The following is a 24,429-nucleotide window of genomic DNA, read 5'->3' on the forward strand; positions in this document are numbered from 1 at the left end:
ATTGCCATGAAGTTGGCTTTGATCCTGTGTAATTGTTGAATGTCCAAAGGAAAGTTTATGGCACGGCTGACTGATGGTTGCGATATTTTTAAATCGTCGGCATTGCAAAGTTGCATTTCCCCTGTTGCTAAATAACGTAGTGTGGCCAAACATTTTATTTCGGGACTAATCGGATTATAACTGTTAGTCGGGGATGTTATTGCATCGCGCATTAACTCCACAACAAGTTTACCTACCCTAACATTTCATCTGGCAGCAGGCACGGCGTTATGGGTGTGCCTGATGGACCCAGGCCCACCCACTGTTCAACAGGCCCACCCAAAACTTTTCTTAAAAAAATAAAAAATAAAATAATATATATTATATGTTTAATTTATTGCATGGCTCTTTTAAATGCTGTGGAACGAAAGCGTCAAGGGAAGTGTTTTTGCCTCTGAATCACGTCTTTGATATCACTCCGCATGTCAGGTATTCATCAACCCCAGAGTATTCGGTTGCTAAGCAACGTAAACGTCTCATGCGGACTGTTTCTCTGCTAATCAACGCTACGAATAGTAATTATAAAAAGACACACCTTGTGAAGTTATTTTTTCGCATTGGCAATATAGCCTTTAAACCCCTGTTGCAGATTATTTTCTCTCCTGGAACCGTCACCTTATCGTGATGGAGAGGTTTGCGTGTCCCTGTGAACCTGAGGGCTGTGTTGTCTGGAGCCTTGTGCTCCTGGTAGGGTCTCTCATGGCAGAGTGGTCTCAGGTGAGGGGCCAGACTAAGAATGGTTCAAAAATCCTCAATGAATATCGGAATAAGAGGAGATGTGACCCGGCCCGGAGGAAGCCCGGGGCCCCCGTCTGGAGCCAGGCCCAGACGGAGGGCTCGATGGCGAGCGCCTGGTGGCCGGGTTTGCCACGGAGCCCGGTCGGGCAGAGCCCGAACAAACTACGTGGCACCCCCCCTCTCTTCATCTCATGGGCCCACCACCTGTGGGAAGACCCGTTGGGGTCGGGTGCGCAGCCACATGGGTGGCAGCAAAGGTCAGGGGTCTCGACGGACCAGACCCGGGCGGCAGAAGCTGGCTCTGGGGACGTGGAACGTCACCTCGCTGTGGGGAAAGGAACCGGAGCTTGTGAGGGAGGTGGAGCGCTATCAGTTAGATCTTGTGGGGCTTACCTCCACGCACAGTCTCAGCTCTGGTACCATACTCCTGGATAAGGGTTGGACTCTATTCTTCTCCGGAGTTGCCAAGGGCGTGAGGCGCCGGGCGGGCGTGGGGATACTCATAAATCCCCGGCAGAGCGCCGCGGTGTTGGAGTTTACCCCGGTAGACGAGAGGGTCGCCTCCCTGCGCCTAAGGGTTGTAGGGGGGAAAACTCTGACTGTTGTTTGTGCGTATGCACCAAACAGCAGCTCAGAGTACTCAGCCTTCTTGGAGACCCTGAATGGAGTCAAAATAACAATAACAAACACCATGTTCGAACATAAGGGTGCTCATAAGTGTGCCTGGTACCAGAGTACCCTAGGCCGAAGATCAATGATCGATTTTGTGATCGTGTCATCTGATCTGAGGCCGCATGTTTTGGACACTCGGGTAAAGAGAGGGGCGGAACTGTCAACCGACCACCATCTGGTTGTGAGTTGGATCAGGGAATGGGGGAAATTTCCGGATAGACCTGGTAAGCCCAAACGAGTAGTGCGGGTGAACTGGGAACGTCTGGAGGAGGCCCCCGTCCTAGGTATCTTCAACTCACACCTCCGGCGGAGTTTTTCTGGCATTCCTGTGGAGGTTGGGGGCATTGAGCCGGAGTGGGCGGTGTTCAAAGCCTCCATTGCTGAAGCTGCGGCGGCTAGCTGTGGCCTCAGGGTCTTAGGCTCCTCAAGGGGCGGTAACCCTCGGACACCGTGGTGGACACCGGTGGTCAAGGAAGCCGTCCGATTGAAGAAGGAGGCCTTCCGGGATATGATATCCTGGAGGACTCCTGACTCGGTTGCAGGGTACCGACAGGCCCGAAGGGCTGCAGCTGCTGCCGTGTCGGAGGCTAAGCAGCGGGTGTGGGAGAAGTTCGGAGAGGCCATGGAGAAGGACTTTCGGTCGGCACCAAAGTGTTTCTGGAAGACTATCCGGAACCTCAGGAGGGGGAAACGGCAAACCATTCAAGCTGTGTACAGTAAGGATGGGACTCTGTTGACCTCAACGGAGGAGGTCGTCGGACGTTGGAAGGAACACTTTGAGGAACTCCTGAATCCGAATAACACGCCCTCTATGTTGGAGGCAGAGCTCGAGGTTGATGGTGTTTCGTCGTCAATTTCCCTGGTGGAGGTCACTGAGTTAGTTAAACATCTCCGCAGTGGCAAAGCCCCAGGGATTGATGAGATCCAGCCAGAAATGCTAAAGGCTCTGGGTGTTGAGGGGCTGTCATGGTTGACACGCCTATTCAACATCGCGTGGGAGTCGGGTACAGTGCCAAAGGAGTGGCAAACCGGGGTGGTGGTTCCCCTGTTCAAAAAGGGGGACCAGAGAGTGTGTGCCAATTACCGGGGTATCACACTTCTCAGCCTCCCTGGTAAAGTCTACTCCAAGGTGCTGGAAAGGAGGGTTCGGCCGATCGTCGAACCTCAGATTGAAGAGGAACAATGCGGTTTTCGCCCCGGACGTGGAACTACGGACCAGCTCTTCACTCTCGCAAGGATCCTGGAGGGGGCCTGGGAGTATGCCCATCCGGTCTACATGTGTTTTGTGGATCTGGAGAAGGCATATGACCGGGTCCCCCGGGAGAAACTGTGGGAGGTGCTGCGGGAGTATGGGGTAAGGGGGTCTATCCTCAGGGCCATCCAATCCCTGTACTTCCAAAGCGAGAGCTGTGTTCGTGTCCTCGGCAGCCAGTCAGTTTCGTTCTCAGTGGGTGCTGGTCTCCGCCAGGGCTGCGCCTTGTCACCAATCCTGTTTGTGATATACATGGACAGGATATCGAGGCGTAGTCGTGGTGGGGAGGGGTTGCAGTTCGGTGGTCTGAGGATCTCGTCACTGCTTTTTGCAGATGATGTGGTCCTCATGGGATCATCGGCCTGTGACCTTCAGCACTCACTGGATCGGCTGGCGGCCGAGTGTGAAGCGGCTGGGATGAGGATCAGCACCGCTAAATCTGGGGGCCATGACTCTTAGCAGGAAACCGATGGATTGCTTACTCCGGGTAGGAAATGAGTCCTTAGCCCAAGTGAAGGAGTTCAAGTACCTCGGGGTCTTGTTCGCGAGTGAGGGTACTATGGAGCGTGAGATTGGCCGGAGAATCGGAGCAGCGGGGGCGGTATTGCGTTCGCTTTACCGCACCGTTGTAACGAAAAGAGAGCTGAGCCGCAAGGCAAAGCTCTCGATCTACCGGTCGATCTTCGTTCCTATCCTCACCTATGGTCATGAGGGCTGGGAGATGAATATAGCCTTTAACTTCACGTCGAATAGTCTCCAGTCCATCACCGCATCAGTGACAGACACGATTGATTTGATCGGGAACAAACATTTGATCGGTCAAACAAGAACTGACAGAGGTGACTGTGCGTTCTTAAACATGCTGACAACAACAAATAAGATGATGGAGGATCATGATGTCAACAACTGCAGTCGGTTGCACCAGCAGAACGTAAAGCCGATCGTAAGTTCGGGTGTAAAGTCCGCCGTAACCCTACGCTCGACGTAGCTAGTGTCAAACTAAAGGTGTTCTAAATTTTGGTTGCACCACCATAACTTAAGTTGTAACGTTAATGGTAGTGCGTAAATTGTACTAGTGTCGCATTAAATGACGTTTAGATAATTTCAAGCCAATCATTGACAGGTAACAATGTAAACAGGAAATACCGGCAAACTTCCACCTTATCCGAGTGAAGACGCGTTAGCACCCAAATGAGAGGGCAAACAAAACAGTTTCAGTCATTTATTCTCTAAAATTTGCTTGGACGGTATAGGCGTGAGGTTAAGCTATTTGATGGCGGATTTTATAATAAATAAATAAATATAATATTCCGCCCGGCAAAACCGAAATCGCGCATATAATTCAACATCATCATAATAAAGAAATGGATCAATACGGTCACGGACAATCCGTTCCCGGCGCAAGCCGCGTTGAAACTCCTCTTCCCATTGCTCAAAACGAATAGCCATCTTTACCCTGCATTAGTGTTGAAATCTTTTTACGTTTTTTTCGGTTCTTTATCGTTAGTATGGAACTTACACCAGCTAAAGGGGAGGTGTAAAAGATAAGTTATAACTTAGTGTTACGTTGAAACTATCTGCTTGGTGCAACTGCTATTTTTTTAGCAGAGTGTAAAGTCGAACGTTTGGGTGATTTACGTTCAACGTAGCCTAAGTGGGACCTTACGTTCTGCTGGTGCAACCAGCTGCTGGGATGTACCCAGTTTGCCCTCCCGCTCAAGAAATCTCCCAGGCCGATTTGAGGGAAGTATCTTCACATGCACGTTGGGGAAATCGACAAGAGTGAGGAGTGACAGTGACTTGCGCAACATTTCCAACGCGCCAATAGACTGCCAGCTTAATGAACTGAACAACCGATTCCACAGTGACACCTATGGGCTCATGGCATCGGCAGCAATCCTGATGTCCCCTAGCCTCGATATAAAAAAAATGACACCACTTTGGCTACTATAGCGAACTCTCTCAATGATACAGGAAAGCGCTTCCAGATATCATGTATTCCATATCAGAGTCGGAGCTCGCAGTGTTTGTGCAACTCATAGAGAGGAAGAAAAACAGAGGAGAACATCTCGAAAGTATTCTTGAAGTGAAGGACATATGCAATGAGGACGTTTTCCCGACTATCCATGCTTTCTAGCTCTGATTACACTACCAATGACATCCTGTTCAGTTGAAGGCGTCTTTTCCAGTGTCAACCGAATTAAAACAGCAAAGCACCATGCTTACAACTCGCCTTATGTCCCTCTGTCTGTTGACATTTGAGAGAGAGCTTACAGTAACTCTCGACTTCAATGAAATCATTGACATTTTCAAGAGCAAACCCCGCCGATTACTCCTGTAAATGAATTAATACATTTTCTTCTCATGCTCTCTCTTCTTCCCATGCCTATCTATTTTCATGTTTGGCAATCATTTAAGCCTGCCTGTTGGCGCAAAACTACCCAGTTGTTATTTTGATGTTCTGCCCTTAAGGATATTGTTAGTTTGCCTGATAAGTTAAAGGCTTCTGAAATGCTTTTTTTTTTAAATGCAGCAAAATAAATGTTGATATTGATGCTTGCTCTGAATTGCGTTAAAGGACTGTTAACCTTCTGACTTCGGATGACCTTGAATTGGCGGTAGACTATTGTATTAGTTATTATCTCGTAGTAGCCTAAATTTGAATGCATGTTCTTGTATAATAAGCCAAGCTCAGTCAGTCTGTTGCGATATCGAAATATTGTTGAAAACTTAAATAACTCAACAGAATTATGAAATAGTCGGCCTCATGTTATACGAGCAGAACTAAACTACGATGGAAATATTAGATTCCTGACCACTTTTACAGTCTATCTAGGCCTTAGGTCTATAAAGTGACGCGCTAAAGCATGATGCGTAATTGAGATTCCAAAAGCGCTCTTCTTTGTTCAGATCCAAGGAGAGCCATCGCGGATGGGTCCGTCCTATGCAACAAAACTTTTTACAATCCCTACTATGCACAGATAATATAACAGTATATTAGTCAGTCATTTTTATTAGGTAAACAGAGATTTGATAACGTTTTTAATTTAAGAGACAGAGAGAGAGACAGAGAGAGACAGAGGGAGAGTGAGAGACAGAGAGTGAGAGAGGGAGAGAGAGACAGAGAATGAGAGAGAGACAGAGAATGAGAGAGAGATGGAGAGGGAGAGAGTGAGAGAGAGATGGAGAGGGAGAGAGTGAGAGTGTGAGAGAGTGAGAGACTGAGAGAGAGAGGGACGGAGAGAAAGAGATACGGAGACAGGGCTGTTTCATAGTATTAGTGTATTCTGCATCTGTGTTTCTGTTGTACATCAACTCATATGATGTACAACATGAGTGTGTAGTGTGGTACATTAACTCCTGTGTGACATTTACATGCTGTTTCATGTGGGGGGGAGGGGGGGGGCTGAGGGCTGGGTTGGAAAATAATGTGATGTGGTAGCAGACGTTTCAGCATAAATGCATCGGAACAAAGCATGAAACATTTTTGATGATTTCAAACTTTATTTCATTTGTCCGTAGCTTGAACACATTAGGCATGAGAGCATTAGGTAACAAATAAAAAAAGCTAATGAATGACGACCATTAGGTCGAGGCGCCAATTCAATTCAATTCAATTTTATTTGTATAGCCCTTAATCACCATTACAGTCTCAAAGGGCTTAACAGGCCAAATATTTATGACATTCCAGGCACATTCCTTTAATCATCTAGGCTAGGCTATGATAATAGCAGAGACAGCTTGGCCTTACACCAACATGGTCAACGAGATGAGGAAACCAATATTAGTGCTGTCAGTTTAACGCGTTATTCACGGCGTTAACGCAAACCAATTTTAATGGCATTAATTTTTTGCACGATTAACGCTCTTTTGGCATGGCAAACGTTGTTGTTTTTTCACCTGCTATCTAGCAACAACTAGTCACGTTAGAAAAACTACAACACCATACCGGATCTAGCTACACCGGAAACAAAACAACAAGCAAGCTGCACAAACTTGTTGGGGCAAGCAAGGATACAGAGCGGGTGAAAAACTCCTTAAAAGTATGTGTGTGTGTGTGTGTGTGTGTGTGTGTGTGTGTGTGTGTGTGTGTGTGTGTGTGTGTGTGTGTGTGTGTGTGTGTGTGTGTGTGTTTGTGTGTCACTCCGTTCGAGGGTCTTTCTGACCAATCGCAGTTCAAGGCCCACCTGGGCTCTACCACCTCAGAAGGGGCCGCTCAGTTATTCCCCTCTAGACAAATCGACTTGGTTGCGACGTTGACCGTTTGTGAGTGTTGCGGCTGTTGAGTGAGTGAGAGGTTGCGGTGCACAGCTCAGGCTGCCGGATGGCACTGCAAGGAACTTTTATAAACGCAACATTGTGTGTGTGTGTGTGTGTGTGTGTGTGTGTGTGTGTGTGTGTGTGTGTGTGTGTGTGTGTGTGTGTGTGTGTGTGAGTGTGTGTGTGTGTGTGTGTGTGTGTGTGTGTGTGTGTGTGTGTGTGTGTGTGTGTGTGTGTGTGTAGGCATTATTCAATAGCCTGGTAATGTGTATAGGCCTACGTACGGTAGGAATATTCTTACTGGTTTAAATAAATGTTATAGTATTTCCCATCTTTGCTGAGCAAGAGTTTTGTTTGAAAGTTCAGTGATTGAAACAAATAAAAGCCTGGACTATTGAAGTTTTACAGTAGGCCTACCACTGTCATGCATCTACCCGATGTCAAGTGGACCGGGTTGAATTCACTGCGGGTCTCTCTTCTTATATCCATCTTAGCAAATATATTTTATTACTGTCTTTCTTAACCCTCTCTGATCTCACTAAAAGGCTAGCAGCACGAAATCAAGGGATATTTAGAATAAAAGAAAAAGTGATTAATCACGATTACTCCCGAGTTAACCATGACATTAATGCGATTACTCACGATAAAATATTTTAATCGCTTGACAGCACTAAACAATATATAATAATCGTAACAATATATTAACATAGCCTAAACTAACCCTCTCTTCTTTCAAATCTGCACTCAAAACATACCTTTTTAGACAAGCCTTCCCCACCTAACTCCCACCTTATTCTTCATGTTTAACCTCTGTTTTTCTTTTAATCCTAGTCTGTCTGTCTTAATATATGTCTGTTACATAGTTTAGATGGGCAATACGTAAAGCGTCTAAGAGCACCATATTAAGCACTATATAAATTTCCTTTATTATTATTATTATTATTAAACTAAAGCATAGAAAGAACAATACAGGCTTTTCACATTTAGTAGGCATACCCTCCCATTGGTTAACTCTCGGGTTTGGCACCCTCTGGCAGTCTTGAAATCCATAGACCTGAAGATTAAGTCCCGCCTCCGAGGCTCCCAGTTCCCTCAAGTTCCCTCAGTCAAATGCCTATGGGAAATAACATGGAGTTTTGGAATGATCGTACATAACAAACTCTGTAGGTGGCGAAGAAGTAAAAGCTGTGTCAAGTATTGAACTACACACTTTTCCATCTAGTTTAAACTGGGGTTTTGAATTGTCGGTGCTGTTAAAGTAGTAAATGATTATTAACGCTAACCTGGAGCTAGTTCCAATCTGCGCAGACAGCATACTTGTTAGGGAGGAGGGAGTTGAGATGTCCTTGCTTGCAACCAATCACAATCTAACGGGATGGTAATTTCACGCGTGATTTCAGTGGTCTCTAAAACTTAATTCAGTCTCTTTTCTCCACGACTTAACTTTTTGGTTTGACCGTGATGAGTTTGTTGGCTGTTATTTAGATATTGTGTCAAAACATTACTATTTAACACATGAACGAGCAGCGTTGGTGCCTCCTCTGTAGGCGGGCTCCAACTCCGATCCTGCCTGTTCTCTGATCCCTCCCTGTCGGACTATCCTGCCTGTCGCCCAGCCCGTCGGCCTGTCTGCTCCTCTGCCCCCCGACTCCTGATCCACCAGCCTGCCTCCCCTGCTTTCGACCCTTCGCCTGCCTGACCTTCCGATCGCGTCGAGTCCCTGTCGGTCTGTCTGTTCACCCGTTCCCTACTGCCCATCTGCCCTGCCATTGCTGACCTCTGCCTGCTGACTACTCTCTGCCTGCCGATCCTGTATCTGGATAAACTCTTGAAACTGTTCTACGCTCGTCGTCAGTCTGTGCACTTGGGTTCTGCCAATTATCTTTTCCCTTCAGCCATTCACTTTCGCCTCCGAAGAGGCCCGGGTGGCTTACGCCGTAAATCTTCTCTCCGGACGGGCGTGTCTTTTGGGGCAGCGCTGAGTGGCAGAGAGGGACCTCAAAAGAAGCGGAAGGAGCCTGCCGCTCCTTCCGCTCCTTTGCCGAAGTGCTCAGGAGAGTCTTCGGGACCGGCCCTCTGTTAGCCCTGTTCCAGGGAAGCCGTTCAATCTCGGACTATGCCATCGATTTCCGCACCAGGGCACCCATGTGTGATTTGAACCCGGCCGCCCTCCGCGATTTCTTCCTACAAGGGCTGGCTGGGTACATCAAGGATGAGCTCGTTGCCTACGACCCGCCGTCATCACTGGAAGCCCAGATCGAGCTCGCTACACGCCTTGACCTCCGAATCCAGGTTTGCAGGAGGGAGAGGCGTTCTGATGTGTCCGTCATGCCTAATGTGTCCGCCTCCCTTCCGCTGACCCCAACCGCTCCCCTGAGAATGGGGAATCCGGAGGCAATGCAGCTGGGCCGCACCCGTCTTCCTCAGGAGGAAAGGGAGAGAAGACGGAGGCAGAACCTCTGTCTGTACTGCGGCCAGCCTGGACACTTCCTTGTCGATTCTGGGGCCGACGAGAGCATCATGGATCGGTCCCTCGCACTTCGTCTGGGACTCCATCCAGAGAAAATGCCATCGCCGATCTCCGCCAGAGCCCTGGATGGACACGTGCTGGGGAGGGTAATTTCCCGGACAAACCCTGTGCACATGCTCCTGCTGAGAGGCCACAGGGAGACCATTCAATTCATGCTCCTATCTACACCCAACCAGCCGGTCATCTTAGGTCACTCCTGGCTTCGCAGATACAACCCCAACATCGACTGGTCTACTTGTCATCTGTCAGCAGTCCTGTCTCAGGACCCCTTTACCGTCGCATGTTACTCTTGATCCTGCTCCAGCCTCGGACATCTCCAGGGTTCCTGCCGATTACCATGACCACAGAGAAGCCTTCAATAAGGCCAGGGCCACCTCGTTGCCCCCTCACCGTCCCTACAATTGTGCCATCGACCTACTTCCGGGCACTTCACCCCCAAAGGGACGCTTGTACTCCCTCTCTGCTTCCGAGCGAGAGTCCATGGAGGACTATATCCAGGTTTCCCTAGCCGCAGGGATCATCCGACCCTCCTCGTCACCGGCTGGGGCCAGCTTCTTCTTCGTGGGCAAGTCCCTGAGACCCTGCATCGATTATCGAGGTCTGATCAACATCACGGTGAAGAACCCCTATCCCCTTCCACTACTCTCCTGGAGAGTAGTGGAAGGGCCTCCAGGGGGCAACGCCCCCTGGAGCATCTGTAGGCTGAAGGACAGCCTACAGATGGAATCCAGCCAAGGTCTCTGCTGTGACCTCCTGGGCCACCCCAGAAACCCGCAAGCAACTGCAGCGTTTCTTGGGGTTCGCCAACTTCTATCGGTGGTTCATCCGAGGGTTCAGCTCCATCGCCTCCCCCCTCTCGGCCCTCACCTCACCCAAGGTCCCTTTCTGTTGGTCTGACGCTGCACAAGAGTCCTTCGACACCCTCAAGACCCACCACCGCCCCCATCCTCCAGATCCCCGAACCCGAACATCAGTTCATTGTAGAGGTGGACGCATCTGGTGTTGGAGTAGGGGGGATCCTCTCCCAGCGTTCATCCTCCGACCAGAGGATCCACCCCTGTGCCTTTTTCTCTCGCCGCCTCACCCCCTCGGAGAGAAATTACGACATTGGCAACAGGGAGCTTCTGGTGGTGAAGCTGGCTTTGGAGGAGTGGCGGCACTGGCTAGAGGGAACCAGGGGTCCATTCTTAGTTTGGACCGATCAACGGAATCTTGAACCGCCAAGAGACTAAACTGCAGACAGGCCCGCGGGTCATTGTTTTCGGCCCAAGCCCTGATCCGTCGTTGTCGACGCACCTGGAACCTGGCGCGCACAGCTCTCACCAAGGCTTCAGATCGCCAACAAGCACTGCACGCCGGCTCCTGCCTACCAGCTTGGCCAGAAGGTCTGGCTCTCCACCAGGGTCCTACCTCTCAAAGTGGTGAGTCGCAAGCTGGCTCCCAGGTTCATAGGACCATTCCCCATAATCCGCATCATAAACCCTGAGGCGGTACGCCTTCAGCTTCCTCGTTCCACGAGGGTCAACCCAACCTTCCATGTCTCCAGGGTCAAACCTGTCCAGGAAAGCTGGACAGTGTCCTCCCGTTCCGCCCCCTCCTCCCCCTCAGCTCGTTGACGGAGGTCCGTTGTTCACTGTCCGGCGTCTCCTCCGCTCCCGCCGCCGTGGACGTGGGGCCCAGTATCTGGTGGACTGGGAGGGGGACGGCCCGGAGGAGCGCTCCTGGATCCCAGCTCGCTTCGTCATGGACCCCCGTCTTATCTCTGACTTCCACCGATCCCATCCTGACCAACTTGCCCCGCCCGCCCGTCCGCCCGCTACAGTTTCACCGGCGAGTGGTTCTTCTGACCTGCCGGGGAGAAGGGACTCTGATGTTGCGTCCTCCTCCTCTACGGAGGATGCAATCTCCGAGACCTAAGAGGAATTCTAACCCTCCAGGCCCCCTCCACCCTCCCTGTTCGATTCAGGACGTCTGGAGCCGTCCCTTGCCGGGGGGGGGGTACTGTCATGGTCCGCCCCTGGCTTTCCCATTCACCTGTCTGCCACCCTGATTTCTCCTAATTAACCCAACAACCTTCACCTGTGCTCTCCCTATCAGTCCTCTCCTTCCAAACATACCCTGCCAGATTGTCTCTTGTGTTTCACAGCGCTTTCCCATGACTCGAATCCTGACCCACCTCCGATCCTGCCTGTTCTCTGATCCCTGCCTGTGTGACTATCCTGCCTGTTCTCTGATCCCTAACTTTCTGACTATCCTGCCTGCCGCCCAGCCCCTATCGGCCTGTCTGCTCCTCTGCCCCCGACTCCTGATCCACCAGCCTGCCTCCCCTGCTTTCGACCCTTCGCCTGCCTGATCGCTGTCGAGTCCCTGTCGGTTCACCTGTTCCCTACTGCCCATCTGCCCTCCCGTTGCCGACCTTTGCCTGCTGACTACTCTCTGCCTGCCTATCCTGTATCTAAATAAACTCTTGAAACTGTCCTACGCTCGTCGTCAGTCTGTGCACTTGGGTTCTGCCCAACGCCCACGTTACAGTTTGAGTACGTAGGGCGTTCCAATTAAGATCGGGTGAAAATAAGTGTACTGAAAGGACCCGGATGGTGTACTCAAAACGGCCAAACCGCAAGTGTAGATCGATGTACACTTTTCGTACTCAACGGCAACGGCGTCTTAACTACGTAGCGGAAGAGGGCGAAACCAGGTGAGCCAATGTTGGCGCATTTTCAACATAGCCTGCATTAATGGATTCATTTTGTAGTTTTTATAGCTTTTTTAGCTTTTTATAGCTGCTAGGCGTAAAGAGTTCACCGTTCAAAGCGGGATGTTTATTGCGGGGGAAGAGCCGCGGCGGCAGTCGCGATCGTAATTTCCGGTTAGTGCACCACTGCGTATTAGATTTTGAACAACACTGGCATCTGAAAATCAGCGCAGTGATTGAGTGCGGATAGTGTACTACATTTAAGTGTACTCATGGAAGTATGGATATTGGAACACAGCATCGGAAATTCGCGCCCTTTATTTTTGAGAATTCCATGATTTTTCAAGGATGCATCGCTGGATCCTCAATGAGCCAAACTTCCCACAATCCTTTGCGTTCACACACTGCGCGGGAAATGTACAAATTGCGGATGGAAAGCGATACACATTGCTTTACAAAAGTCGTTCCACACTCCGAACGCTACAAACACTAGGCAGCACTATAGCCAGCACTCTAGCCTCATTTCCATAAGGACGCGACTAGCAAGGAAGAGTACTAGCAAGGCTGCAGCCTTCACTTTGGGAAACAAACATCGTCTCAAATAAATGCAGACATAAGACACTCCCCTCACCATATCAAAACATTGCCCTGGTTGCTTGGAATTACCACGTGGAATTTCCCATGCGAAAAATGACATAACTCCTTTCAAAGAGGCGTGCCCTCTACCAAACTATGCTTGTTCAAACAACGAGAAGTGCACCTGTGTCCGGGAACTTGACGTGTTTCTGACTAGTTCCGGCAGATGTTCTCAGGTCTCGTGCATGCATGTAAGCACATGCAGAAGATCTGAAACTTGCCTATTGCCGTTGTTATGCAACTTTGAGCCTCTATGAATTCTCTTTTGTGGAGTTGGCATTTTATTTTCTTATGGTGTATTTTATGTGTTTACTAACCAGCAATAAATGAATTAATTTGTATTCAAATAATTATGTTTCTGGAATTGGTATCCATTATTATCTAGTATTATTTATTATTATCTTGTATTTTCTTCTCTTTTATTCTTCTGGTTTACCGCGTCTCTCATGCGTCTTTGCGTAGAGTCGGTAAACTTTGTCGGTGGCATGTTACTTTAAATATTGCCGCCGTAAAGGATTATGGGATACCACTATCTCCTTTCCTTTTGTAAAGGAAGCTCAGGAGTAACCTATGCTGAAGGAGGGTCAAAGGAAGCATCAAGAGTCCTTTCCTAAGCATTTTTAGAATTCGAACCACCTTTCCTCCAAGCACATCCGGGTCTTCTCCATAGGAAAGGAATTTTCCTCTGCAAAAAAGAGAATTCGCAGAGGCTCAAAGTTGACATGAAAATCTCACTTTATGAGGTTTTCTAAGCTTTTAATTCTTCGCCGCCTAGTTTGTTATGTACGATCATTCAAAAACGCCATGTTATTTCCCATACACATTTGATCAAGGGAATCGGGAGACTCTGAGGTGGGACTTATTCTTCAGAGGTCTATTGGAACAGAGGTCTATTGGAATCCCACGTCAAAATGGGTCAACATCACAATTATCTCATATCTGAAATAAGCAAACAACGAACAACAACAATGACCTGATGTCATATTTAATCACTAAATAACAAAGGCATATTATTCAGTGATATGCTGCATTGCGCTTACCTATGCTATACAGACCCCACCAATTCTCCTGCCGGGAAATCTCCTCCTACGGTAAGGCTGGTAATCTCCCCTGATCCTAATCCGATGCTCCCACCTTCAGGACAGGAGTCCCTGCTAACTTTAACCCTAACTTCCAGCTCACAAACCTCCATGTTGCCGGAAGCTGGCATGCTAATGACACCTGAACAGTCTCAGTCGTTGAAGCCGATTCAGTACCAATGTCATCACCATTGTTGTGGACATCTTTTGATTGAGCAGAGTCATTACTATTTTTACTTTTTTTAACCGTCTTACTTCCAAAAAGTGTTCCAAAATCTGTTTCTGCTGCTTATTGCTAGCCATGGTCAAACGAATGTGAGACGACTAGTGATGGAAGCACTTCCTGCACTGACTGATGCACGAAATATTAGAATAATATATCATGAGTTTATATCATAAATACTGCACTTACTTTCAAACCCAGATCAAAACACTGTATATGTAGCACCCTTGAATAATTAAACTCAAGAGTGACTTGAAGAATAGTTTATTTTACTGGGTTCTGTAAACATACACAGACATTGCGACACATTTGTTAACGACACGTTCTGTCCGCCATGTCTCAATACTGCTCTACAACATGTGTCGATTTGAATATGTCTGTTTACATCCTAATTATTACATAGTTGAGTTCACAAAAATACATATTAATGCATATGGTAATTACTAACAATGAAAATACATAAAAGAAAAGTACATTGTGGCTCCTGTTATATCCTCAGTTCTTAACCTTGGTATACAAAGACAAACACAATCTACATACATGTACCGTCACCAGACCCTAATGGCACCGGGAGAAGATTAGCTTAGCCGCTGGCTGAAGTCGCTTATGACGGCATTGCAACCCTTTAATAAAACATTCACGGCAGAGGTAACCAGCCAACTCTTCCCCACATATCTTAATCCTTCCCAAGCTCATTCTTATGTAAATTAATGACTCTTATATTGCTTGCTTACCTGTAAAAATACACAGACATTGCGACACATTTGTTAACGACACGTTCTGTCCACCATGTCTCAATACTGCTCTACAACATGTGTAGATTTCACAGGACAGAAAGTGCACCAATAGGTCAAAGCCACCCTGTGGCGGAAATGAGGTACTTCATGCATTACATTATATGCCTGTGTAAGATAAATGGAGCGCTACGTCAACTTTAAGATGAAACAAATAACAAGAAGAATGACCGTTAAACTAAAGATGGCAAAAATAAGGACTCCACACAATAAAATAAAATATAAATATGGGGGGTGTACTTATCTACGATGGCTCATTGCATTCACTCAATAATAAAAATTTCACCCTGCTATCTCATGATTATGAGATAATTATCTCATAATTATGAGATAACTGGTGTTCTGAACATCAGTAGTGTTGCCAGATTGGGCGGTTTCCCACCCAATTGAGCTGCTTAGGATGGCCGTCTGCGGGTAAAAATGGGTGAAAAGGGTATTTGGGTGGGTTTTTCTGCAGATTTCTGGCCATAGAAAGCAATAGAATTTAGTTAAAATTGGGCGGGATTGGGTGCTTCCAGGTGGATTTTGAGCATTTTTGGGCTGGACATCACCAGTCTCACCTGGCAACCGTGCAGTTGCACTAGTCCCAGGCTTGCTGAGGGTTGCTTTCGTGATATAGATGTACGCGCGTAACGCAGCTAAAATGTTGCTTGACCATTTTGTGTCAAAAATTGTCCTACGTACGCAGCTACGCGCCTGCGCTGGATTTAGGAGTCCCAGGAAGGAAACCCAAACGCCGCCGTGTTTGGGTGACTGATAGAGCTTGGATCGGGTTAGATTAAATAATCTTGGATATAAATAACAATAATCGGGTTAAATAATTTCACATGGTGTGTCTGGTGTGTTTCCAGCATTCGTAGTGTTGATCAGCAGAGAAATAGTCCGCCAAGACGTTGAGGTTGCTTAGCAACCAGAGACTCTGTCCATGCAAGTGAACGGAGCGTTCACTCTTCGTCATAACTATCAAACCAAACATCCTTCACATTCACCGAGCGAACATTATGAAAGTAAAATGCACATTTCTCGCTAAAAATGTTTCCATAAACGCATTTAATGGCGTAACTATGTTACTATTTCCAACCAGAATAAAGAAAGATGTCGGCGTATGCTTCTGTGCAAGCGTCACTACTCTCTACTATCTCGTAATTATCTCATAATTACGAGGTACTATCTCATAATTACGAGATACTTATTTCATAATTACGAGATACTTATCTCATAATTATGAGATACTATCTCATAATTATGAGATAATTATCTCAAAATTATGAGATAACCTGGTGAAATTTTTATTATTGAGTGAATGCAATGAGCCATCGTACTTATCTAATCAACACTATTCTCACATATTTTACGTTTTTAAGTACAAGATGTACAGAAAGTACAAATATGTTACACTAATCTGCCGATCGGTCCAATATCATCCCATTGCAGACACAAATGGGCGTTCTCGTCAGAGGCGCCGCATCCCATTAGGCATACCAGGCAACTGCCTGGGGCCCCGCAATTGTTTGGGGGCCCCGGGCCACGGGGGGGGCCCCCAAGAGCCAAAAAATAATAATAATAATAATCGCTCCACACTCCCCCCCCCCCCCCCCCCCCCCCGTCAACAATCGCTCCATACACCCCCCCCGTCAACAATCGCTCCACCCCCCCCCCCCCCCCCCCCCCCCCCCCAGGTAAGAATCACAGCTTACCTTCAATCCAGACAATAAAATTCAGCAGCTTCAGCCGACCGCAACCAACCTCCAACGACGACGACCCCACCAGCATTCAAAGTTCTCATAGTCTCATTCTCGTTGTGGGGGTTATCTCAGCCATGGTTGAGAAGGAATTGGGGGAAAGGAACTTTGGCTTTGACTCCCTGAAGCACTTGAACTGCGACATGGAGAAGAAAGGGATTGTTGCCCGCGATGGTCTACCGCTGGAGCCCCGCTGCCCGCTGCAAGCTGCCCACTGCCCAGGCACCACCGCCCGATCCATCTTATATGTTGACTACAAACCATTTAAATAGTGTTGCAAATAAACTTCCAAAGCTTTTGAAATATCATTTGGTGTTTTATTGGTCTTTAATGTGCAAAGTAAACAATGTACAAAGTAAATAAGGTGCAAAGTCAAACTGGAGAAGTTATTCCGGAAATTATTTTGTTAAAGATAGATAGATAATAGATAGATAGTTTAAAAAAAGTGGATGCGCAGGTAAGATAGCGAGAGGGATCGACAGGCTCTCCGGCTACGGAGAGCATAGTATGCCTTGCAAATAGCTTCGCAGTATGCCTTGTGGCTTATTTTCCAGATAATGAACGGCGTACTATACATTATCCCTTACATAAAGTGCCTCCACTCCACACCACTGGTGTGATACAAGCTTAGGCCTCGGGTACTTCGGGTAACTCAGAGTAACGTGGTATCTGGCATGCATCGCACTGTGCTTGGGTTGTTCATGAGGCGCGCATGGCCTTATTGCTCACCTTTTATCTACCTTTTCAATAACACTAAACACTTTTCAAACAAAAATGTTTGAAAAACATTTTGATGAACGAAACTGAATGTTCTCTCACGTTCGTCTCGTTTGTTCTCAGACTCGACTCCTCCCAGACCCACTAGTTGCTAACTCACTGTTGTTCACTGACTGTGAGGGGTGAAGAGGGAAGAGGCAAAGTGAGCGAGCGTACGATAATAAGACTCAATGAAATGATAAATGCATACTTTCTGTGTCATGCCAGATTAATCAAAGATTTGAATGTCTCGTCAATCTGTTTTGTTCTTTCATGGTTCGTTCTCCACCCGGGACCCCCACCATCATTGTTAATCAAGTCTCTTATCTTGCTGCTGATAGGTTAAACTTCCAATAATCGACTACACCCCCCCATCCCGCTGCGTTGGGTTAAAGTTGTAATGTTGTGTTGATTGATAACCGACTTCCACGATCATTTGAGAATGACAACGAGGGAGGAGCCGAGCCTGACTGACTCAGCTGAGAACCGTGCATTCCATGATTCGATTCACTGCTACTGGAAACTCGACTGAACGAACAAACAAACGATTCTGAACGACTCTTGGCGAACAGACCGACGCGAACTGAATCAAGGAAAATAATCAAGAAATCCATCCCTACTGTACTGTAATGTGATCGAAGTTCCATTGCGGTTCCATTATGGAACCGCCTACAATGGCACAATGTGGTTGGGATAAGTGAATGGGATAAGTGGATGGGATAACTCGCCTTCTCACATTTTCCTAACTTTCTTAACATTAATCCTTAACCCTATGCCTCTGTGATTTCACTCTCTAGTAGTGATGGGTCGTTCGCGACCGAATCAGTTTGAATTAACAAATCTTTAACAAGAACGAACCAAACTGATTCTTCTCTCTTGTTCGTCTCATTCATTCTCAGATTAGACTCCTCCCATACCCACTAAACGCTGACTCGCTGTTCGTTCACTGACTGTGAGTGGTGAAGAGGGAAGAGGCTTAGTGAGCGAGCGTACGATAATACGATTCAATATCAGTGAAATGGTAAATGCATGCTGTCTTTGTACTTTCTGTGTCATGTCAGATTAATTAAATATTTGAATGTCTCGTCAATCTGTCAGTTCTATCATGGTTCATTCTCCACCCGGGACCCCCACCATCATTGCTAAATCAAGTATTGTATCTTGCTGATATGTTAAACATCCAATAATCAACTACACGCCCCCCCCACTGACCGACTTCCACGATCGTTTGAGAATGAGAACGAGGGAGGAGCTAAGTCTGACTGACTCCATGATTCATTCACCGCTACCGGAAACTCGACGGAACAAACAAACGAACGAACGATTCTGAACGATTCTTCTTGGCGAACTGACCGACGCGAACTGAATCATGGAAAATAATCATTGAATCCATCAGTACTCTCCAGAGTCTTCTAGCTGCAGACAGGAGTCCTACCTCTTCACCTGCACACTGGGAGGGATCTCTATCCACCAATACCCCTGCAGCCTCACAAACTGGGCGGTGGCTCTATCGACCAATACCAGCACCCTCACAAACTGGGTGGGATCTCTATCCACCAATACCAGCAGCTCCACCGCCTCCGTCGACCAACTACCGCGATACAACACATGGATTCTCTCTAGCTGGTTGTACTATCGCGAGAGGAAGAGCGCAATTGACCGATCGTTCGGCGACACCGGACCGCCGGCGTGAATTAAAATGCGATCCATTTGGTGAGAAGATGACTTCGGCTTCCCAGGGGGCGGAGTACCAGTGGAATACTTGAGCTCTGGGATCTTGTGGTTCCTCCTTGAGTTCAGAGTTCCTCCTTGAGTTCCGAGTCAACACATACCGAGGTAGATTTCTCGAGTACTGCCGGTGAACTCGGACCGAGACTACAGGTTATAAATAATGTCCGAGTTACCTGGTAACGCGGGGTACCCGGTGCTGGGGGACAGGTCGCTGGAGTTCTATAAAGACCCGGTGGGCTTCTGCGACCACCGGCTGGAGAAACACAACAGCAGAGTGTTTCGGTCCCGACTCCTCAACAAGCCCACCGTGTTGGTGTGTTCCGTGAGGGGGATGAGAGAGGTGCTGCACGGTGAGTGTGAGGGGAGTCAGAGAGGGGCTGCACGGCGAGTTACTAGTCGTGGTAGGCAAAAAGATAGCCAATTTTAATAGAAAGTTAAGCATTAAAGACTTATATTGTTACTTACTATGAGCTTCTCTCTCTCAAGTGTGTGTGTCACTAATACACACACTTTAACACACGATGTGAGCGTGCGCTCATGTTACTACAGCGGTGCGGCTGTCAAAAGGGGAAGTCAAGTGTGTTGCGATATATTTCAAAGTACACTGAGAATATACTGTGGTTACTAGCAATACAGACCCAGTATATCGACCACAGTTACTTACTGTAGTCGTTGTTTCTGGAAACCAAGCTCACGTGTTTGGAATATACCTCAACTAACAACTCCACACTTAAACCGCGGGTGGTCAGCAATCTACAGAGGAACTGATAGGTTGGGGAAAAAGGCTTGCTTCCTTATCTCACATTGCTGTTCCAGGAAGGGCTGATAACCGATACGTTATAACCATAGCAGGAAGGCTGTATGTTACCCGTAGTCCCTCTCCTTCCTCTGTGATCCTATATTATCGGTTCTAGTAAGCTGTATATGGATCTGATGACAGGCCAGGCTTCTGGTTGGAAACACACCTGAGTGCCAGGTTCTCTAAGAGTCCAGGTCCTGTGCCAGGATACTTTTATTTGAAACGTCTCGTATATCCTGAGTGGAAGTAACTATGTGCACTGTCACTCCAGGTAGAAAGGAAGTCTTTGTTCATCTCAGCAGCTCAGAACCTGAGACCCTCATACCTGAAGGTGGAGATTGGTCTACCTGACTACATGCTACATTGCACACACTGATTACCAAAGCTGAATGAAAATCGACAAAGTGATGGTTATAGAGACGGAGTTCAACAAAAACAGGTCGTGTGTGTGGTAGAAATGAAACGGTATGAACATTTTATATGGCGATTATCATGTTCCAATTGATCTCGTTATCACACTGTAAAAAACAACCTATAGAATTTACCCAATTTATCTAAGGTAACAATTTGCATCTACTTTGGTTGGGTAAATTTCAATCCAATATTTTGAGTAAAGACTACCTACATTGAAAAGCCATGAAATACCAAAAGAAATTAGGTAAAGTTTACCTAAGATTATTCAATACAAATTACTCAAAATAATTTAGTAATATTAACTCAAGATTGTTAGCCATTATTAATCTACTTTATCATTAGTAATAATTAGCTTATATGACTAATTAACTATTACCTATTCAGGGAAGGTTAGATTTACTTGAAGTTATTTTCAGACACAGCAGACACAGTATTGATATCAACTTGTTTATTGATGAAATCAACCAAATGATCAAAAGTATATTGAAGAATATTCAAGAGAATCACAAAACATATTCAAACAATAATATATATGCATATATATTTTTTATCGAACTCAGTCCGGGTTAGGTGGGGCCAGGTCCCGGTCCTGGCGAGCCAGGTCCTTGTCACGGGGGACGCTGCTGCTCCCATCACCACCTGCATTGTGTGAAAGTCATCCCTCGAACCAATTACTTTAACGTGTGCGCGTTTGATACATGATGTTCTGAAAAGTCTGACACGAGGCCGAGCCACTTGTTAGCATTACTTAAACAGTTAGAAAATTAAAAGGTTTCTGGACGAACATTTGTGTTTGAATGAACGTGGGTCGTCTTTTAGATGTCACACAAATTTAGTCAGGGCAAGTAGACCGCTTGTTTAAATACTTTTTCCGCAAGCCGACAGGCCAACTAGCATTTTAAGCCGTTACTTAGCTTAGCTAGGCTTCATTTGATGTTAGCATTAAAATAGAGGTATGAATACATGGTGTATTCACAAGCTAATTGTGTCTATGTACATCACATGGTATTTATTTGCGACTTCAACTTAGTCGAGACATGGATACCCCTGGATATGTTTATAACATTTTTACATTTAAGCCTATGGCGGTCCCCGTGCTCAGGCGAAGCCTGTTGAAACCGGTTTCAACCGGTCGGCGGCAATGTGACACTTTGACCGTGCGTCTCAATGGTCCGAAATACAAAACTCTTTACTATTTACATTCCCGATATGATACACAGCAACATTATAAACAGGAATCATAGCTTACCTTCAATCCAGACAATAAAATTCAGCAGCTTCAGCCGACCGCAACCAACCTCCAACGACGACGAGCAGAAGTGACGACACTGACGAGTACGAGTAAAGGCCGATGTATGCTCTGTTTTAGACGTAACGCGTAAGCACGTAAGATACATAACCCCCCCTTGCGCGGTAAAATATCCCCCCTTACGTGCTTAAGTGCGTCGCCCCAAATTCCTGACTATGCGACTTAAACACTACGGCCCTACGCAGCTCGCAAAGACTGTGATTGGCCAGCTAACCACATCCTTTCAGGAGTCTCACATTTCCGGTTTTACAGCATAATAGCGCCATTTTTAAAAGGCTGTGACAGAAGCGAATGAAGAATTTTTAAGAAGGAGAAGAAGAAAACACAAGAACGAATTATGATAATTATAAACAGTACCGCGGGAAGTAGGGGTGCTGGGGGTGCTGCCGCACCCCCTGTCTGAGGCCCTGTCTTATCACAGAAAACGATTATTTCTAAAAACTCCGGCCAAAGTGGAGATTTCTGAAAACGCCGGTTATGTGTTGTGTCAACGGGGAGAAACGGGATTTTAGGTTCTGAAGCGTCACATTATGCACCAGGAAATGCTTAACGTCATGTGAGCGCCCGCTGTACCGTATTGGTCCGAATATAAACACAAACCCGACCTATGTATGGAAAAAAGATTTGAAGACCAGATCTTGTTTTTATAAATAAATAAATTGTATTCATTGAAATAATATACGAAAATTAAAAGGCATAGAATAAAACACTGCATTGCCACTAAACAGTAGTGCAAATAGGCCGTACTGATGTGTACACAAAATACTATTCCTGACACTCCTCTGCCCCGCTGTGTTCGCTCTGGCTGTGGTCGCTCCGCACTGTTTCGGCCCGTGGCAAAGCGGGTCATCGTCGCTGCTGTCCAAGGCATTTTGAGACGCAGCATTTATTTAATGCTCATATGACCAGTGGCGAACTTAGCCCTTTGGGGGCTCTAGGCGAACAGTCATTTGGGGGCCCCTGCATCTACCGGTCTCAGTACCTTATATCGCATAATGAGATACTCCATACAAGGGATGAACAAAAGTCACTATCCTTCTTTCATGCAAATGTTAATTATCTATTTACAAATTGAGAATAACATACAAAACAATAAGATTAGTTATGTTGACACATTACACTGACTGTTAACCATAAGTCCTCATTTACCTGAGGGTTTCCAGTAGCTCACAGCAGCTATCTGCTGTGAGCTACTGGAAACCACTACTGGAAACCCACTGATAGCTGCGTCCAGCTATCACTATATTTCCTGTGCTCTTCAGACCTTTCATGGTTGATTAGATGCATTGCAAGGTTATTCTAGTCTTTAAATCCTTCCTCACTCAGTTGTTTTTGTTTTCCAGAAAGGCAACAACAAAAGCAAAAAACACGGTCTGCACTTTCACTGTAGACTAACCAAGACCTGTTCACCCTCTCACCATTTTTCATTACTATGTAATAGTATGCTTTTGTGAATCTGCGGCCCTTGGGCCAGAGTGCTGGGTCATCCACAAGAATATGTATGCACCTGCCCAAGACACAGCAGCTTGGGCCAGAGTGCTGGGTCATCCACAGGAATATGTGTCTCGCAGTCATTGTTATCGTTATTGTCATAAATTTCAATAACCAAAGTGGAAGAAGGAGAGTGAGAAATATTCACTACCAGTTGTGCATCATCTCCATCAGTTTGTTGACACACGTCATTAGCATCGCTGCTGGCTGAGCCAGAGCCACTTGGAATGAAAGCAGCAGTAACGTGACAGCAAACGACGTTGACGGCTGCTCTTGATCCGCCGACGGTCCCGCTGCCACTGCGGTGGCTGTAAAACAGCTTGATAGCTTTGGCAGCTTTGAAAGAAAGTCCTGCCTTTGGTCTTTCTTTTTATGTGACCCGCTTTCGTACGATCGCTTCATGTTTCACTCGATTTATGTCTCACTCGATTTCTCTCTCTCTCTCTCTCTTACGTCTTACTGTTTTGAATTTGACATAATTTCCGCATACGCATGATGAGCGTGATGCGCGTAACATGGAATAGTCCATGTAGTGCAGACTGAAGGGGGGTGCACACGGAAAGATCGTCAAAACATGAGTAATAATTAGACATCCCGATGCTACTATTGTGAAGAGATTTTTATAAAAATAATAAATATGGGGACAAAATATATGCATTGGGGCCCTCTTGACCAGATCAATATTGTAAATAAGAAACTGTTCTTAATGTTTTATCGTGAAAAATAAAGGAAAAAAAAATAAATAAAAAATAAATAAATAAATTGGGGGCCCCAAAAACCTTCTATGGGGCCCGGGGCTCCAGGCAAATGCCTGGTTTGCCTAATAGTACGGCCCGCCCCTGCATATGACCTAGTGCTGAAAAAAAGTTACATGAAAAAGTGTGAGGGGAGCGGTGGCGCGCTAAACTTGTTCTGTGAGCAGCTGGATGTGAACCATGGTGTGAACACAACGATCGATTTTCGACTGTGCGCGCATGCACTGGTGTAATTGAGCTGCGCTGCTATATATCTTTTTTTTTCAATGTAGCGAGTTGCGAGTCTAGTCCAGGCTGAGTTTTTTTTTCCAGCACCCCCTGCTGAGAATACGTTTCCGCGGCTATGATTATAAATATAAACAAGCCAGCGATTTCCACTTCCACGCCCACAGATTCGTTCGTTGCTCCCCCTACTGTTCTGGCGGAGAATCCCCTTGCAACACGCGCAATCCTTAAGGAACCTTACGGGAACCGTAAATCAAAACTTGTCTAAAACAAGTCCCTTGTGTAAATT

The 24,429-nt window shown here is 46.6% G+C and overlaps 1 protein-coding gene and 1 long non-coding RNA gene across 4 annotated transcripts in view; one reads left to right on the plus strand and one right to left on the minus strand.

Annotated features, from left to right (window-relative positions):
- The first annotated feature begins 19,020 nt into the window (after window positions 1-19,020).
- LOC115532054 (putative cytochrome P450 120) overlaps window positions 19,021-24,429 on the plus strand; it is a 30,594-nt gene continuing 25,185 nt past the window's right edge. Inside the window, exon 1 of one of the 3 annotated variants that reach the window (XM_030341517.1) lies at window positions 19,021-19,497. In XM_030341517.1, the coding sequence (XP_030197377.1) occupies window positions 19,308-19,497 (190 nt within the window). In that variant the 5' untranslated portion in view covers window positions 19,021-19,307. The remainder of the gene's footprint in view (window positions 19,498-24,429) is intronic. The other 2 variants (XR_003973983.1, XM_030341518.1) reach the window with 2 other exon arrangements.
- On the minus strand, window positions 20,792-21,858 carry LOC115532055 (uncharacterized). The gene is made up of 2 exons (XR_003973984.1): window positions 21,610-21,858; window positions 20,792-20,999 (listed from the first exon to the last, which is right to left on the minus strand). It is a non-coding gene; the product is annotated as an uncharacterized LOC115532055 (long non-coding RNA).

Source organism: Gadus morhua, chromosome 19 (genome assembly GCF_902167405.1).
Source record: "Gadus morhua chromosome 19, gadMor3.0, whole genome shotgun sequence".
NCBI classification, from domain to species: Eukaryota; Metazoa; Chordata; class Actinopteri; order Gadiformes; family Gadidae; genus Gadus; species Gadus morhua.